Source organism: Sceloporus occidentalis, unplaced genomic scaffold, assembly GCF_023333645.1.
Source record: "Sceloporus occidentalis isolate IW3139 unplaced genomic scaffold, rSceOcc1.0.p SCAF_1, whole genome shotgun sequence".
Taxonomy (NCBI): domain Eukaryota; kingdom Metazoa; phylum Chordata; class Lepidosauria; order Squamata; family Phrynosomatidae; genus Sceloporus; species Sceloporus occidentalis.
The window spans coordinates 158,115,906-158,132,992 of NW_028316981.1; the positions used below are offsets into that span (position 1 = coordinate 158,115,906).

At 39.0% G+C, this 17,087-nt stretch overlaps 1 protein-coding gene across 7 annotated transcripts in view; it reads right to left on the reverse strand.

Moving 5' to 3' along the window:
* Positions 1 to 3,390: 3,390 nt before the first annotated feature.
* The window catches only part of LOC149322498 (cyclic AMP-dependent transcription factor ATF-1-like), a 31,208-nt gene continuing 17,511 nt past the window's right edge, over positions 3,391 to 17,087 (reverse strand). For 5 of the 7 annotated variants that reach the window (XM_089478687.1, XM_089478706.1, XM_089478716.1 and 2 more), the window contains 6 exons: positions 16,857 to 16,991; positions 13,787 to 13,884; positions 12,104 to 12,228; positions 11,349 to 11,513; positions 10,624 to 10,783; positions 3,391 to 5,716 (listed from right to left, as the gene is read on the reverse strand). In XM_089478687.1, coding sequence (XP_089334813.1) covers positions 5,572 to 5,716; positions 10,624 to 10,783; positions 11,349 to 11,513; positions 12,104 to 12,228; positions 13,787 to 13,884; positions 16,857 to 16,991 — 828 coding nt within the window. In that variant the 3' untranslated portion in view covers positions 3,391 to 5,571. The remainder of the gene's footprint in view (positions 5,717 to 10,623; positions 10,784 to 11,348; positions 11,514 to 12,103; positions 12,229 to 13,786; positions 13,885 to 16,856; positions 16,992 to 17,087) is intronic. The other 2 variants (XM_089478726.1, XM_089478696.1) reach the window with 2 other exon arrangements.

Consider the following 17,087-nt stretch of genomic DNA (forward strand, 5'->3'; position numbering starts at 1 on the left):
ACAACTATTGATATGCCATCAGTTCGCCAGATGCGACCCTACCTGGGCCGGGGGGGACCTTGAAACGGTGGTACATGCTCTGGTGACCTCTCGGTTGGATTTCTGTAATGCGCTCTACATGGGGCAACCCTTGTACCAAACTCGGAAGCTACAACTGGTTCAGAACATGGCAGCAAGACTGGTCACTGGATCTTCCAGGGCCAGTCACATAACACCTGTGCTTAAAGATCTACATTGGCTGCCCATTCGCTTCTGGGCGCAATACAAGGTGTTGGTTATCACCTATAAAGCCCTAAATGGCTTGGGCCCAGGGTACTTGGAGGACCGCCTCTCTCCATATAATCCGCCTCGCACACTCAGGTCAGCCGGGAAGCATCTGCTGAGAGTTCCAGATGCAAAATATTCCACCACAGCACAGAGGGCCTTTTCCACCTCGACCCCACAGCTCTGGAACTCGCTTCCCCGAGCTCCACTTGGTCACCTCCCTCGACCTATTTAAGAAGGGGTTAAAAACATACCTTTTTCAGTAGGCATTCCCCTAATATCCCCGACATAATTTCTACTCCCCCTTCAATGCAGTTTTACCTTGAACTAGCTTGGAAATTGTTATTTGTAGCTTTTAATGTATTTTTATTGCTGTTTTTATGTATGTTTGAATTGCAATCTTGTATATTGTAACCCACCTTGATCTTTGGAAAGGCGGGCTAGAAATAAAATTTTTATTTATTATTATTATTAGTTCCTTATGATGTGCTTTCTGACATGCAGCTCTCACATCACTTTTTAACATTTGAGGTTCATCCTTATATGGTTCTTCTTTAAATTATTCTCTCATGAATTCATCTCTTTGATATAGAGCTTCTACACATTGGTTCCATCGTCTTTTTATTTCTTGTTGGTCATGTAATGTTTCCTTGCTCATCATAGAACATCCCCATCATTGGCATAAGTTTTCCCTTGATTTTTTGAATCTTGCTGAAGAGGTCTCTTTTTTGTTGTTATCTTCTGTTTACAGTGCTTTATAAATAAAGGATAATAATAATAATAATAATAATAATAGCATTGATTATTATCCCCACACACAAGTCATTGTATAATTGCATTCAGAGTTCTGGTCCTGTTTGTCACCAATCTTTTTTGCTTGTTTTCTAATCTTGACGGCTAGTAGAGTTTTGTCTGTCATCCATTGAGGCTTCCTTGGTTTTTAACCAGACAAGAATCTAAATAAGAATGTTGTACCCACGTGTGTGTGTGTTCATCACTTTCCTCTTTCTTCTTCTTTCCTCCTCCTATGATTTTATGTATGTAGTTATGACTGTGTAGTTTTTGTACATTTGGAATTACATGCTTTTTATTCCCTTTGACAGTTTATAGAATTCAGTATTTAAAAAGCCCTGTTTGGGGGTTATTACTGAAGTCAAGGGATTCCACCACCTAAATGACTATTGTTTTAAACTGAGCTTAAAGATGGTTAAGTTCAATGTGATTAGTGTTACATTGCCTACACCAGTGACCCATGTTCTCTTGCTGTTGCAGCAGCAGGCTCTGCTTGCTATACTCACCAATCTCTCTTGACATAAAATTCCTATTTTCCTTTTTTCTAAACAGTAGTATCAGTGGGATACCAATTGATTTAATGCATTTGATTCAGAAAATTATATTTAACAACAAAAATCCCATTACAGTCATCCCTCCATATTTGCGGCTTTGATATTTGCGGATTTAATTATTCACGGATTTCATTAATATGTTCTCTCTAGGACTGTCTAGGTCCTCCAGTGCAACTCTGTGGTCAACTTTAAAAGTTGCACTGAAAGACCATTTGTAGCTACTCCAGTGCCATTCTATGGTCAGTGTATGTTGGACATTGACCACAGAGTTGCACTGGAGGACCTAGAGATTCCTAGAGAGGTGTCCTTCAGGTAAAAAACATGGTGTTTTTGTTATTTGCGGTTTTTCCATATTCACAGGGGTCTTGTTCCCCTAACCATAGTGAATATGGAGGGACAACTGTATATTCTTTCTTTGTAAAAACATAATAATAAAAATAAAATTAGCTGTTGTTTCCCATAATTTTTGTCAAATAAATATATTCTATAGAAATATGGAGGAAACCAGAACAATACATGGGCTGAGAACAGCAAAGTATAGCTGTTGAATTGAGAGGAAGACTGAAGTGTACTATGAGTTACAAGATTAATAAGCGCATACAAAAGGATTCAGGATTCTAGCTTAGTTATAGATTTTTCTTGTTCCAAAATACAGAAAGACAACACTAGATGCATATAGGCAAGACTGTGCATCTGCTTGCCTCCAAATGAACTGTTGTTGAGCTTCAACATTCAGAATTAGTTTGTGGAATGGTACTACTCTTTGAAAAAGTACAGGCATCTCTGGACTAGCATAGAGCACCTTCCAAAGGATGCATGAACAGCACAGAATCCACGTATCTTATTTATTATGCCACATTTCCTAACTGGACTTAATGTCTAGATTCAGGATGACTTTTTTAAACACATAAAATGAAAGGAGTGCTTATACATAGAAGTTTGATTTTTGGATGTAATTAGAGCCTATTGTAGTTCTACTTTCAGGGGTTGACAAATTGGAGCGTGTCCAGAGGAGGATCTGGAAAACATGCCTTATGAGCAAAACTTAGGGAGCTGGGTATGTTTAGCCTGGAGAAGAGATGGTTAAGGGGTGATATGACAGCCCTGTTTAAGTATTTCAAGGGGTGTCACATTGAGGATGGCGCAAGCATGTTTTCTGCTGCTCCAGAGACTAGAACATGGAACAATGGATGCAAGCTACAGGGAAAGAGGTTCCACCTCAATTTTAGGAGGAACTTCTTGTGGAAAACGTCCCCTTGGAATGTGGTGAGTCTCCTTCCTTGATGGTCTTTAAACAGGCTGAATGGTCATCTGTCAGGGATGCTTTGATTGTGATTTCCTGCATGGCCTTGTGGTCCCTTCCAACTCTATCATTCTATGGTTGCAGGTGGTGATGGGGAATAAGTTATTAGGAAGGTTTTCCTGTACACAGATGACAGTGCAGCTAGATGCTGAATTAATAGCGACCTCCCTCCCCTAGCTCTGAACATCAGTAGTCCAGTGCTGTGATGCAACTGCTTTATAGCACTGTTGGTAAAATGTAATGCTAACTGAGCAATGTAAACACAGCATGGTTTATAGGAGAGTTTTGGGGGAAGACGAATATGGGAACTCACATCCCAGTGTGCATTCCAGATCTTACTCTTCCCAGACTCTTAGTAACTCTTAAAAGCGTATTTCCACTAACATACCTGGGGACTCATCTGCATATGCAGAAATAACTACTGTATTTGGATAGCATCGTCTTTACTGTATATCTTCAAGGCATGGGATTACCAACTTTTGTATTGGAAGAAATGATTTAATAAGACCTTCTTTGGAATGATTGTCATAATAAGCTCAAGAAATCTAGTATTTTTAACAAGGCTTGCACTAATACAGTATACATGTAAATGACAACATTTCAAAGGACACCACTGTAATGATTCAGTATTAACTGCGGTATGGCTATATTTGTTGATTTAATGTCCATTGTGTGCTCAAGAACAGTGAGCTAACAGTGAAAGCTCCTTTAACATTTTTTGAAACAAATAACCAAAGGTACATTATTATTATCCCTGACATCTTTATACTGAGTGCAAATGCTTGTGCATTTTTCTATGATTGCTAATAAACTATTTTCTATTCATTAAACTGTGCCAAGTGAAATATATAGAAATAGGTAATAATTTTCTTCAGCATCTCTTAAAAATAGAATTGAAAATCTGAGAGGGAAAATATTTACTGAAGCTGTATAAATATTTAAAATATTCATATAAACTCAATTTATAGAACTGGAAAAGTAATACTTCATCTATAAAAAAATATCAAGTATCTTATTTCAACTGGATTGCCACCTTATAAAAATTGGAGTTATTTCAACAAATTACTATCAGGTTTACAAATGAAGTCTTGTTAATGTTTAGTTTTATCTTTGGTATGTCATTTTAAATTCCTTGGCTGGAATCCTGTTGGGCAGTTGTGAATATGTAACCTAGAGGTTACCTGTGATACTTGTATTGTATTCATGATCTCTACACATGCCCTACTTTAAGGGATACATTGGGACCATGAAAAAGCTCCAATCTCCAATTACTGGAAAGCAGCCAGTGTGATCAGTGGGGGCTTGTTCCCATGGATTGGGAAGCAGCTGGCAGACAATCCCAGCCCCCCTTGGACAAGTGGAAATTGCAACAGGGTCTCTGTTTTCTGCCTGTTGCAATGGAGACTGCTCACAGGAGGAGGTGGGAACATCCTTCCTAATTGACAGGGGAGCTGAACCTGATCACTGTAGCCATTGCCCAATAAGTAGAAATTATGGGGATCAGGATAAGAGTAGCTTTGTAGGACCATAACTACAGTGCTTATGCATTCATAATTCCCCAATGGGATTCCAGCCATTGTGTTTTAAAATGGGGTTGAGCTATGGAAATTTGTTGTAATCCAAGAAGAACAAGATCTTCAAACCTTATGTGACACCTGCTCACGTAATACAATCATTTCTGTTTATCTTGGCGGGGGGGGGGGGGGGGAATCCTATTCCATAATTAAACATAAATATCCCTGTGAAAATTCTGTTCCATCATAAAACACATCAAAACGTTAGTATCAGCAATGATATGTCACCTATTTGGAGGGGGGGAGCCCTTGCTAACCGATATTTATGTGCCTCTGGCTAGACGGAGTCCACTGCCTTTACCAACACTGATAATCACAGCGCACATTTTATATATAAAAAAACCCATACTGTCTTTGTTAAATGCAAATATATACTTCTACCAAAGTACTATCCTATATTTTCTCAACACAGAGATTAGAATTTACAGCAAAAAAAATATTATATTTACATACAATAGTAGAAAAAAACCCTTCCTGTTAGGGTTCTTCTCCATGCATAAAATGAACACACAGGTGGCAAGCAGCAGCAAACTGAAACACAATCAGTGACGGCAGGACTCCCACACAACAGAGAAGCCTTTAGAAATAGCATTTCCAATCACATGATGCTGACACATCTGGAGTTACACATCAGTTATGCATTTCAACACGTAGGTGGCAGATGGCAGAGCCTGCTGCCATCTGTGTGTTTACCTGCAGAGAGAAGCCCTAAAGTGAAGGGGCTAAAGAAAACTGAGTATCAGAGATTTAATAAATTTGAACCTGTACTGATCAAACACACTAATAGATTTTTACAGCTGAAGACAAAAGCTCTTCAATCAAATGTTACAAGCATTTAAAAAAAAATTCAACTGCACCGCAAGCAATTCCATCTCTTGATTGACAGAACGTACATGTCCATTTATTCTGATCTAATGAAGATTCCAGTTGCACCAGCAGAAGTCTTCCAAGAGTCTTAATTGTAGAATTTGAAGAGAAGAAATTCATTTTTGACCTTCCATCTTAATGTTTAAAAAATAATATAAAAAAATTTCCTCTGCAAAATCTGATGTTCAAAAAAAAGAGAGATTTTGTTAGTTTTTTCTTACACATTTTTATGGCAGTAAAGATCTTTCAATGTTTTTAGTTCTTCAATTAGAGTTTTATTCTGGTTTTCAAGAACAGCAACTCGATTTTCAAGACATTTCACGTATTCCTTCTTCTTTCTACGGCACTCACGAGCAGCTTCTCTGTAATCCAAAAGCAAAATTTTAATTACCACAGAAAGCCAAATTGGTTTGGAATGTCAGAACACTGCAGTTTTATGTGATAGCTACTGTGTGCTTAGAGGAGCTGGCTTGCGTTATCACTTTCTTGGGAAAAATATTGATTTATGTAGTTTACATAAAAATATTGGAGGAGTTAATTGGTTCGGCACTTATTGCCAAAATAGTGAATTTTCAAAAAACTTCAGTTATTAACTTTATGAGCTGTCAATGTTTAAAGATAACCTAGGTATTTGTTGTTGTGTGCCTTCAATTCATTTATGACTGATTGAGAGCCTAAGGTGGCTTGTGGGGTTTCCTTGGCAAGTTTCTTCAGAGGTTTGCCATTGCCATCCTGTGAGAATGAGAGAGTGACTTGCCCAAGACCACCTGATATATATATTTTTTTGGTTCAGCAGGGATCCAGATCACAGTCCAAACAACAATGCAGAGGTTCAAAGTTCAGTGTTCATTTTCTGTTGTGACTGTTGAACGCTCTCCTTCACTGTCATTTAAAAAAAAATCTCCCTTGCCAGCAGGACATGAAATCCCGTCACTTAGCTGCCTTAAAAGTTTAGTTTTATAAAATGAAGGAGTACCCCCCCCCCCCAAAAAAAAGCAAGAAAGATGAAATGGTTTTGCCTTCAGAATAAAGAAAGAAGAAAACTGCAGAGGAAAGAGTGGCTGAGTCTGTTCCTCTGACTGAAAGTCAGCAGATCGGGAGTTGTGATAATAAAACTACCCCTATTCTGATGGCCGCTGCCCAGTGAGACTCTGAAATGGCAGCAATCATAGAGCTAAAAATATTTATTTCAACCAATGACAGTGATTCAGAGGATTTAGTACCAACGCTTCCATTTCAGTTAAAGAAATCAGTTACAGAGATTGTAGCTAGGAGCATAAGGCAGTTAGGAAGGTTTAAAAAAATCCTAAAATAGCAATTAAAAACAAATCTAGAGTTACTGAGGGGTTAAGAAGCAGGAGCTCAAGGTGCACTGGTGGAGAAAATGCAGAACGTTCCTTCAAGTCACCATGTTGGAATCGTGGTGGAATAGACATGTGGTGGCTAAGAAAGTAGATCAGGTAAAACTAAAGCTTAAGCAGCTGCAGGAAGTAACTGATAGCACAGCAAAACAGAATCAGCAATCGATGTAGAGAAGGAGAAACACAAGTTAACAGGCACTCAGGGGAAGCAGCTGTCACGTTGCTTATAAAAGTGATACTACTGAATGAATGGCGCCAACTAGTATCACGCATGCAACATTATGTAGTGTCAGAATGACAGCATAGCACATTTGATTTACGGAGCATGATTAAGAAGGCAGTAAATAAGAAAATGTAAGTGCTGTTTAACAATGCCACTATGGAGCAAATGGGCGATTGCCAGTTTTCCCAAAGCAGCAATACAATGAATTTAATTGATGCAAATTTAATGAATTATATCCATCCAATGAAATTAATAATTTTATTTCAGAAAAACGAATTGCTTAAAATGATTTCTCCAACTAATGAACTGTTAAATCTGATTAAATGTTAAAGATTTGTAAAAGTTAATTAATTTAATGGGAAATGGAAATACGAATACAGAAAAAAATTATTCAAAGCAACAAAGCTAATGAAACTGGAAGTCTTTGTTAGAGAAGGAGAGGAATAATGAAGGTACGAGGGTAGAGTTTGATGAGGAAGAAAGAGAAAAATGTTTCAGAACATCAAAGCATTTAGAGAGCAGACATTTGGGCACAGAACCAGAGCTGGAGGAAGACAGAGCAAGAATTAGTACATAAAGTAACAAATGATAGCAATGATGGGGACTCCTCTGCAAGTCACTCAGCTAAAGAAAATGCTTCCAGCAAGTTGTTTTGGGATGAGCAATTTCACAAATATTCTGAATATCAGGAATTAAGACAGGAGTAAAGGATCTCAGAATGGCTTTGGTTTTAAAGAGAGGTAAATATATAGAATGGTAAGTACCACTCAACACAAGAAGATTACTGGAGTACAGTCAAAAACTGTACCTATACAAAAAACCCGTAATGGATTACCTCAAGATGTCCCAAGTAAACAATCCTGTTGCAGCACTAACTTCAGGAGTTATACCAGCTCTGAAATCTCTGACCTGGCTGCCAGTGGGCTAGGTCTACTGAAGAGGCTAAAATGAGTCAACAAAGTCCTAGATATCCCATGATCCAAGTAACTGAAGCCTTCCCCAATATTGATCCAGGAGATACAAGATCAGCAGGAAAGGCTTTCCGGAGCCCTTGATGATTGTGGCTCACAGGATAACCACATGTGGCACAGCCTTCCTGGTGACAGATGGCTGTGGAAATTTCCTGGTAGAGGTCTGAGTGTCCTCTTTTCATTTGAGTACCTCTTGAAAACACATTTATTCCTGCAAGCTTTTATGGAATAAGGAACTGCTGCATTTGTTTAGTTGTTGATTCTTGTCAATGGTTTTAACATGTATATGTGAAATGAGAATTATTATTTAATGGAGTGTGTATCGTTTTATGCTGGGCTCTCTTTCAAACATGCCATGGGATAGAAAGACTGAGCAATCAATAGATACACTTTTAAAAATGCACTACTTTTTAAAAAAATTAACAATCACTTTTCCACATCTTGTTTCTTGAAATTAAAAAAAAAATCTTTAGACAAAATGCTCCAAAAGAAGATGAACTGAAAAAAAAATCATCCATTTAGTTTGAAAGAAAAACCAAATATTTCCTAAAAGAATCAGAACACAGATAAGAAGTACAAAATTAAATTAATTAAATTGGTAATTGAATAACATCTGGTTATTAATTATAAATGTTTATATCCCTCCCATACAGCATAAAGAAACATTGAAGGTCACATGGACTAGCTTGGAAAATTATATTGCAAAATTAATAGCTCTATGCACCAAAGCCTCTCTGATCCTAGAGGGGATTGCAATGCAAGAACAGGCCTAAATGAGAAAGACCTCTATACTCACTTTCATCTTATTCAATCTGATTTAGAAGCAGGCCTAGAACTGCCGTTCCGACAATCCAAAGACAGAGGATGTAATCGGCCTGGCATTTATCTCATCCAATTGGCACATAAACTGAACTTAGTTATTTTAAACGGAGCTGTTGAAGTGGATATTGAAGGTGAATATACGCTCATGTCATCCCTGATGCCTAGATGTGTGGTTGAGAAGGATGTAGAAAGCAACCACTTGCCTGTAACACTGTCCTCAAACTGTGTCACACAAATTGATTTTTTGGAATGTACTGATTTACCATTTAGGAACTTAGAGATGAGCTCACGTGGCATTAAATGGTCTCTTAAGGCTGAAAACAATGTAAAAACGATTTTACAATGAATTCAAAAGAATGCCATACTCTTCGTAGTACAATACTAACTACCAAATCCTCGGATATTGTTTTCGAATCCTTTCAAAAGTTAAGTTTAACAATTAAGAATTTTCTGACCCAACAAACAATGCCTAGAAATTCAAATTTGTTACATAGGTCAAAAAGTTGGTTCGATCAGGACTGTATTAATATAAAACAGGCTGTATTAAAAAAATATAGGGAATACAGATCTAGCAACCTTTAAAAAATTCCACCTGAATGGTTTGAACTAAAGAAGAATGATAAAAAATTTAAAAAATTCAAGCCCAAAAGGATTCATGGGCGGGATACAAACGGGCAGGGGAAGACGTCTTGGAGGTGTATTCTGCTGAATACGGAGCCTCCAGACCGCCCGCCCCGGGGGCGTGGCTCAGGAGATGGGGCTTCCACATGGGGGGCAGTGAAGACGCCTCACCTGGGGCCGTTTCTGACCCGCAGTTTCCAAACCGCCACCTCGGAGGACGCTGCAAAGAGAGAGGCAGCTTCCTCACGGGCGGCCAAAAACGGGGCTTTTTTTTTCCTTTGCCAGCTGGCGGATGCGCAGCTGCGCAGCTGCAGCGCTAAGCAGCGGCGGCAGAAAGCCTATGGGCACATTTAAAGTGCCCAAGCCCCTTTAAAACTTTTTTCCCCGCTCTGCCCAAGAACAATGGTAGTCTCCTGCCAGCTGGTGATCAGCTGGTGTTGGCATCCTTGTCCGCTTGCACTTTGCCAGTGTCACCAGCATCATGGATGCCTCCTCTCCTTTGGTCCCCGCGCTCCTGCTGAATCTGCAATGCACAGCCACAGCTGTCTCCGCTGCCACCGCTGTCCCCCTGCCATCCCCCATCACCTCCCTTGTATATATGTAAATATTTACAGTTTTAGCGGTTTTTATTGTTAGGTGAAAATGGCACAGGAATGTGTGTAGGGGCTCACTTTAAAGTCCAAACTTTCCAAGCAGCGCATGCGTACATGTTGCTCTAGGGTTAGGGTTACGGTTAGGGTTACGAGTCTTAAAATGCGCTGCAGCTGTGCTGCAGCTTCCACACCTGCATGGCAGCTGACGCTGCAATTAAAGCCTGACTGCAAACTGCGCATGTTCCAGGACCCCGACTCATTATGCGACGCAGCAGACACGGAGCTTTTAAATGGGCAACATAAATTAGCGGCGTAGCAATTCTGACGTACCGGTGCAGCAGCTTACAGACGGAGCTGCGCAGCTGCGCATCAAACGGAAAAGAAGCGGAGAAAAGCAGCACCTTTTTAATGCCGCCTCTTCCTGCTTGGGGCGTGCGGGGGGCGTGTTCATGGCGGCATTCAGGTAAGGCCTGTCTGAAGGCTCTACCTTCATGACGTCATGAATACACCCCTTTTTGCCCGTCTGTATCCCGCTATGGGCAAACTTGATAAAAGCAGTTAAAGCCAATGATTCAATTCTATTTTGGAAATGAAGTACAAAAAAAGGATTGTGCCTATTTATCTATGTCCAAGAGTTAGACTAAGGGCATGAATAATAGCAATTAAGAATCTAAATACCTGTTTTTCATCAGCCTAATTTCTCGTTTCAATTGTGGATCATCTGTCTTGGCTGACTGCGATGTCAAGGAGACAGGAGATGTCATTACCACAGTCTGGGGGAGGGAAGTGGTGGTTGGTGTACTCCGTATCTGGTATGTCTGCATGTCACCTGATGCTGCTGTAGAGGAACGAGAATAAAAAACAAGGTAAAGGGGGAGCATTAAGTCAGATTCTGACTTAAATGTGTATTTTTTGGCAAACAAGTATAAATCATACATGTATCCCATGACCTATGAAGAGTGGGCATCTACACAATTGGGTATGTGCCTTTTTTGGAAGGGTTAGCAACAGCAAATATTTGGCTGCCACTTTGAATTGCATGCCTTTTACAGCTTTACAACTATTTTTTCGTTTCTATTCCTTCAGAATCTACTTTGCCAAAACAGTTTAAATTAGTAGCATCAAAAAGACAACACTCATAGCTGCAATTCTGTTGACTGATTTTGCCTACCTTTACTGGGTATAGTCATATTTGCTTCCTGATTAATTAACAAACAAGGGCACTCATATGAATGGGAAACCTCAGGATCAGAATTTGCTTTCATAAGTGTTTAAGGAACTGGTACAGAAACAAACAAAAAGTTAAAAACAAAAAGTAAAAAAGATAACCCTTAGAAAATGACAAATACACAGGGCAAGGAGAAGAGATCAGAAATTCTGAAGTCTTAGAAGTGAATACTTACTTTGCACTACTACCTGGTTGCTTGGCACAAGTATCTGTTGACCATCAGATGTTTGCATGTACTGCAATAGTGGAGTCCCACCAGCATTTGTAATTGCCTGCAAACCCTGCATACTCTCTGCACCCAGGCTGTTTAGCTGTAATGGTCCATTTGGGGCAATGGCAACTTAGAGATTAAAAAAAGAACGAAACAAAGAATGTGTTGATCACTGCACAGCAATACATACATAACATGTGAAGTCCCTTTCCCTTATCTTTCATTACATCTTCTGTTGCCCATGAACAATTTCATTCATTCATCACCTTCACTTTCCGAATAAAGCAACATTTTCTTTCTTTTGCCAGTGCTGCCTTGCTTGACTGATTAAGAACATTTTAATAATAGATGAATACAGATATCATTCTCTAAAAATGACTTAAGAGTTTAAGAAAGGAAGCCAATATGTAATTTTTTTAAACAAATACCAAATTTAACTTTCAATATCTTTCCATTAATAATACAGTCTGCCCTCCCCATATGTGAGGGATCCGTTCCGGATTCCCCAGCGTATGGGGAAAAGAGCGTATGCTCAAGCCCCATAGGAAATAATGGGGTGCGTGCTCACGGTGGCACACGGGGCGTGTGGTGCGAGTACGCGTCCCATTATTTCTGCCTGGGCTTGCCTTCCGTGTGATCTCAAAGCCGCGGAAGGCAAACCCACCTATAAGGAGGGCCGACTGTATGTCCAAGTACAGCCAAGAATTAATTTTACATACTGTATTGTCCAGTGCTGGTCTGGTAAACAGGTGTAGGGACAGACATAGATGTGACAGTAGAGATATTTGCCTCATCTCCTTTCCTAGCGTGTGTATCTTCAGAAGAAAGATCATTCAAAATTTTTCTATAAAAATAAAAACAAAATATTCAGACACAGGTTGCTGGGAAAACAATCCCAGAAGAAGTAGGTACAACTACTACAGTACTTCAATGCCTAACATTTTCATTCTACCAACTTCTGTTTTACTGCTTTTCCTAGATAATCTTAAATTTCAACATTCATATAAAAATTATAGTGGGCCCTTGATAGCCACTGGGGTTTGGTTCCAGGAACCCCTGTGGATATCAAAATCCATGGATAGTGAAGTCCCATTAAATATAATGGCATAGTAAAATGGCTCCCCCTATATCAAATGACAAAATCAAATGGTTTGGGGGGGGATTTATATATATTTATGAATATTTTCAAGCTGTGGATGGTTGAATCCATAGCTAAAGAATCAACTGTAAATGGACTGAGAATTGGGACTCACTTGCAAGTTAATGGTCAGTTTAAAGTTACAGAAGCTAAAATAATAGAGTAGTTAGAGGGAAAATGACGTAACTGGCTACTCATTCTACAAGATGGAACATTAACACAAAATGTTTCACCACTGGAAAATCTCAGGAGGTCTTTAACTTTGACTGAAAGCCTCGGCATTACAGTCAAAGGATACAATCAAAGGGACACTACCATATCTACCAACCAACCAGACTGATGAGGATTAAAGGAAGTGTGGGGAAGTGACTGGAAAATGTCAGCAATGGAAGTGAGTTGGGAATGGATTTGGCCAAGCCAACCATAGTGGTTCAAATTTTTAAAAATCCATGCTTAAATTAGTATACTTCATGCTGGGAAAATTTTACCACATAAACAAGAATGGCACTGTGGCAGTTAACAGGATATAATTCCCAGAGAACACTCATTCATAACTGATAGGTATCCACTGATGATCAAACATTTAAATATGGGAGGGAGGGATTAGAAGTGTGACACATGAACAATTTCATGAATGCCCTTTTAAAGACTTAAGCACATTTCATGGTGTAATGAGACCAGTATACCATGAAGAACTGCTCCTTGTTCAACTTGCAGTAGTTGCGGGAGGACAGGGAAATGTCTCAGCGGATTTATCACTCCTGCAGCAGCCTAGAGGGAGACTATGTAAACAGTCCTGCTTGCAAGAGTATACAAATCTTCCCATAAATCATTTTTGGTGATGGTGAGGCACAAACCATAGCTTCAGAATTAGAATGAAGTTGTTTGATGGGCTCATGTGAAAACAGGGTTCCTGAGATTCCTTAGTCCCAGACAAAATCAAAACCAACACCTTGAATTGAATCTGGAAGCGAATTGGAAAGCAGTAAAACCACTTATAAATTTGGTGTAATATAATCAACTGGCGTAAGTCAAGATTTTGGAACCAAAATTAATTTTCAAATCGTTTGCAGCCCTATGTATAGTGTGTTACAATATCCTAATCTGGAGATGACAAAACCATGGATAATCAGTCAAGATCTGTTTTCCCTAAAAATGGTCATAGTTGGCATATAAAAGAAAAGTGAAAAAAATGACAAGTTGCTGCTGCTGTATTTCCCAAAGATATCTGGCAAAAATACATGTTTTTATATTAAGCACTGACCTGTAAGATGGACGGCGTGCTAGAATACCTCTGGCTTTCTGTGAAGAGTCTATACTATCTGAGGAATCTTGCGAATCCTCACTCTCTGACAAAGACACCTGAAAGAAATAAACTTTGTCATCTTGTTGTAAGAGATAAACATCTGCCGTTTTAGGATATGCCAGATACAACTATAAAGATTATTAAAAGGTAAAGTTGGTATGTAACGAGTTGCAACATGCTTCATTCTTTTGCTTACAGGTTAAATTTCTTCAAATTTCTGGCAATAATATTTGGATCATGTCTATCAGAGATGCACATTTCTCTGGACTGCAAGTATTGCCAGCCTTAAGAGATCAATTATGTTTTTCCTTACAAAACTAGGAATGTCATGAGGGAAGGAATAAAGACTACCCTCAATGGACTATATGCAAACAGCATAACAGAGTTGTTTTTAAAACTTCCTTAGCTGTGCAGCAAGACTTGCAGCAGCATAACAAAATACTGTATACTCAAGGCTAATAACTGAAAACACACATCTTTAAGCCAGATTGTGTGGAGGAATGTAAAGAAATAAAACAAGCATACACCCTTTTAAGTGTTTTATTCCTTGAGCATTCCTTCAAATTTGGCAGATGGTGATTTTTCTCATCTTCCCAAAGATAAGTAAAGTTCTTTTATTTACAGTAAACTGGTGACATAGCAACATAAAATCCACAAGGAAGCACATAATTCTTGGAAATGTATGGTGGCTAAGTAAAGCAAATGTCCAAAAGCTGCAGTGTATGTATCCTTAAGAACTTGTTAAAGAACAAGAGTAGTTTCTTTGTATTTTGTAAAAGAAAATTAGAATTTTTGACAAATGTAACATACACAATATGAAGACACTTTATTTTGAATTAACCTAACAATACTAAATGACATATCCTTTAAGAAAAATAGCTTACAAGTTTTCCCATGACAAAGGTCCTAGAATATCAACACATGCTGAAATATTTGTTATTGTTTGTATGCTGCCATGCTACATATCCTGAAGCCTTTAGATTCCGTGTTTAGTCCATGTAAGGCCTTATATGTGTAACACTCATGTAGTACCTAGTGTCCCCCAAAGGAGGTTTGGTGTGGGGAGCTGTGTTGATAATCAGCCAAAATCACTTCTGCCATTTCTTTCAGCAGGAGTGCCTGTTGAATTACAGTCCCCTCTGTGAACCGATGGAGTTCCTCAGTTCACAGATGGACAATTCCAGATCCAACCTGCAAGATCCAGAAGTCACTATATTTAAAATGCATGGCTCTATCCAGTGAAGAGGCACCAGTCATTTCAGCAAGCCTGAACCCATTAGGCTACTACTCCTTTTCCAGAAAACAGAAGAAAACAGTGGTGTGATGCCACTCTTCAGCCATATAAAGGTACAGGAAATAAAGTCAAAGAAATCTTTTGACATATTCCCCATCTCAAAACCTATTGGGTGGGTGGGGGAACCTTAAAGAACTGCCATTTTGAGATCAAAAACTGAAAAATTAAGCTGCCCACCATTTTGAAAACCTAAATAATTTTTAAAAAGTTTCAGATGCATGTAATATGCAGGGCATTTTGCTGCTTGCAGCAAAGAACAACATTGTCCCACCCTCTACACAGAAAACAACTGGACTGCAGATTGTTTGTGACAAAGCAATCTGCAGCACCTAGGATTCATAGAATCCTAGAGTTGGAAGAGACCACAAAGGCCATCCAGTCCAACACCCTCCATGCTGAAATACAGAATCAAAGCCCCCTGCCCCATAGATGGCCATCCAGCCTCTGTTTAAAAACCTCCAGAGAAGGAAACTCCATCACTCTCTGAGGGATTGTGTTCCACTGTCAAACAGCAAGAAAGTTCTTCCTAATTTTGAAGTGGAATCTCTTTTCCTAATGATAGAGGAACCCTTGACAGTGTGCTCTATATAGTCAGTAGCAATACCAAACTCTCCATTACTATATGCAGCCACCTTAAACTGAGACGTTGGAAAAAGAGATAGGGAACACCTTAACATTGTGTTTGGAGGGCAAGGAATACAATTTCAGCTCCCAATCCATATTTTTATTAGTTTGGTAACTTACAGCACCATCTGTTTGCAATGAGTTTTATAGAATACAAGCGAACAAGTCCCTGACTCTCAAGTTTATAATTTAAAATTTAACACAGCAGAAATGAGAGTGTAGGGCTGTTGGTGGCAAGTGGATGAAGGGGTAAATAACAGTTATGTGTACTAAGGACTTGGTTAAGGACTTGAGATTTTGATGTCAGTGTGTCACATGTATTCCTTGTATCCAAGTTACAGTACTGGCAATGCCACAAGAAGTGGCCAATGTGTAATAATCAATACATTTTTCTGGCTCTGGGGAGTCATCTAAGGAATGTATTTGAAAATAGTAGCATGCTTATATGGTGCATGCTTTCATCTGAGGCATGTATAGAATAAGTGATGCAATTTGGTTTACAAATGCAGGTCACTTTTCACAAAACATATGAACTTACCCAGATACTGTTTTATATCTTGCAAATATCATAATTGCTATAATTCCTTTCTAAATGAATTTAAAAAATCAATTTCCCTTCTCATTTCCCTATCTTGTTTATGTTTTTCATTGTTAAAAGCGCGGCTCTCTTGCTACCTCTGTGGAGGCCTGGGAAGGCAGGAGCAGACCGGGTGTGCGCCAGCTTCAGCGAACCTCTGAAGGTCTGGGAGGAGGTTGGGTGTGCATGCTGGGCTGTGGGGCTCTCTTGCGGCCTGAGCAGGCTGGGCTTAACCCAGTGTATAAGATGACCCCCGACTTTTGACAAGATTTAAAAGGGTTAAAAAGTCGTCTTATATGCCACAAAATAGTTTGTATTTTTCATTGGATCAGAGCACAGCAAAATATTAATTTAATAAAAAGCTACAACAATAACACTTAATTATTAATATGGAGACTTTTGTTAGCTTGACTTTTCATTTTTCTCCACTGCCATTGCAACAGATGGTGGTATTTTATTGGCAATGCTAGAAAGGGTCAAGTATGTTAAAGCAGCATTTAAGACAATATGCTTCCGCACAGTTAGTAATTTACCTGCACTGATTGCCCTTGTGGTGAGTGAATGACAGAGGAGGTCTGAGCTGCATGAATGACTCCCTGGACTTGATCGCCACAAAGATGCACAGATTTTGGGAAAGCTGCCAAAGGAGTTGGACCTCTAAGGGACATCTAAAATAAATCAAGAGTTTATTAGCTTAATCAGGAAATATATGCTACTGGTAATAAATAAATGCTTACATTTAAATTCCATTGAGGCTAATAGAG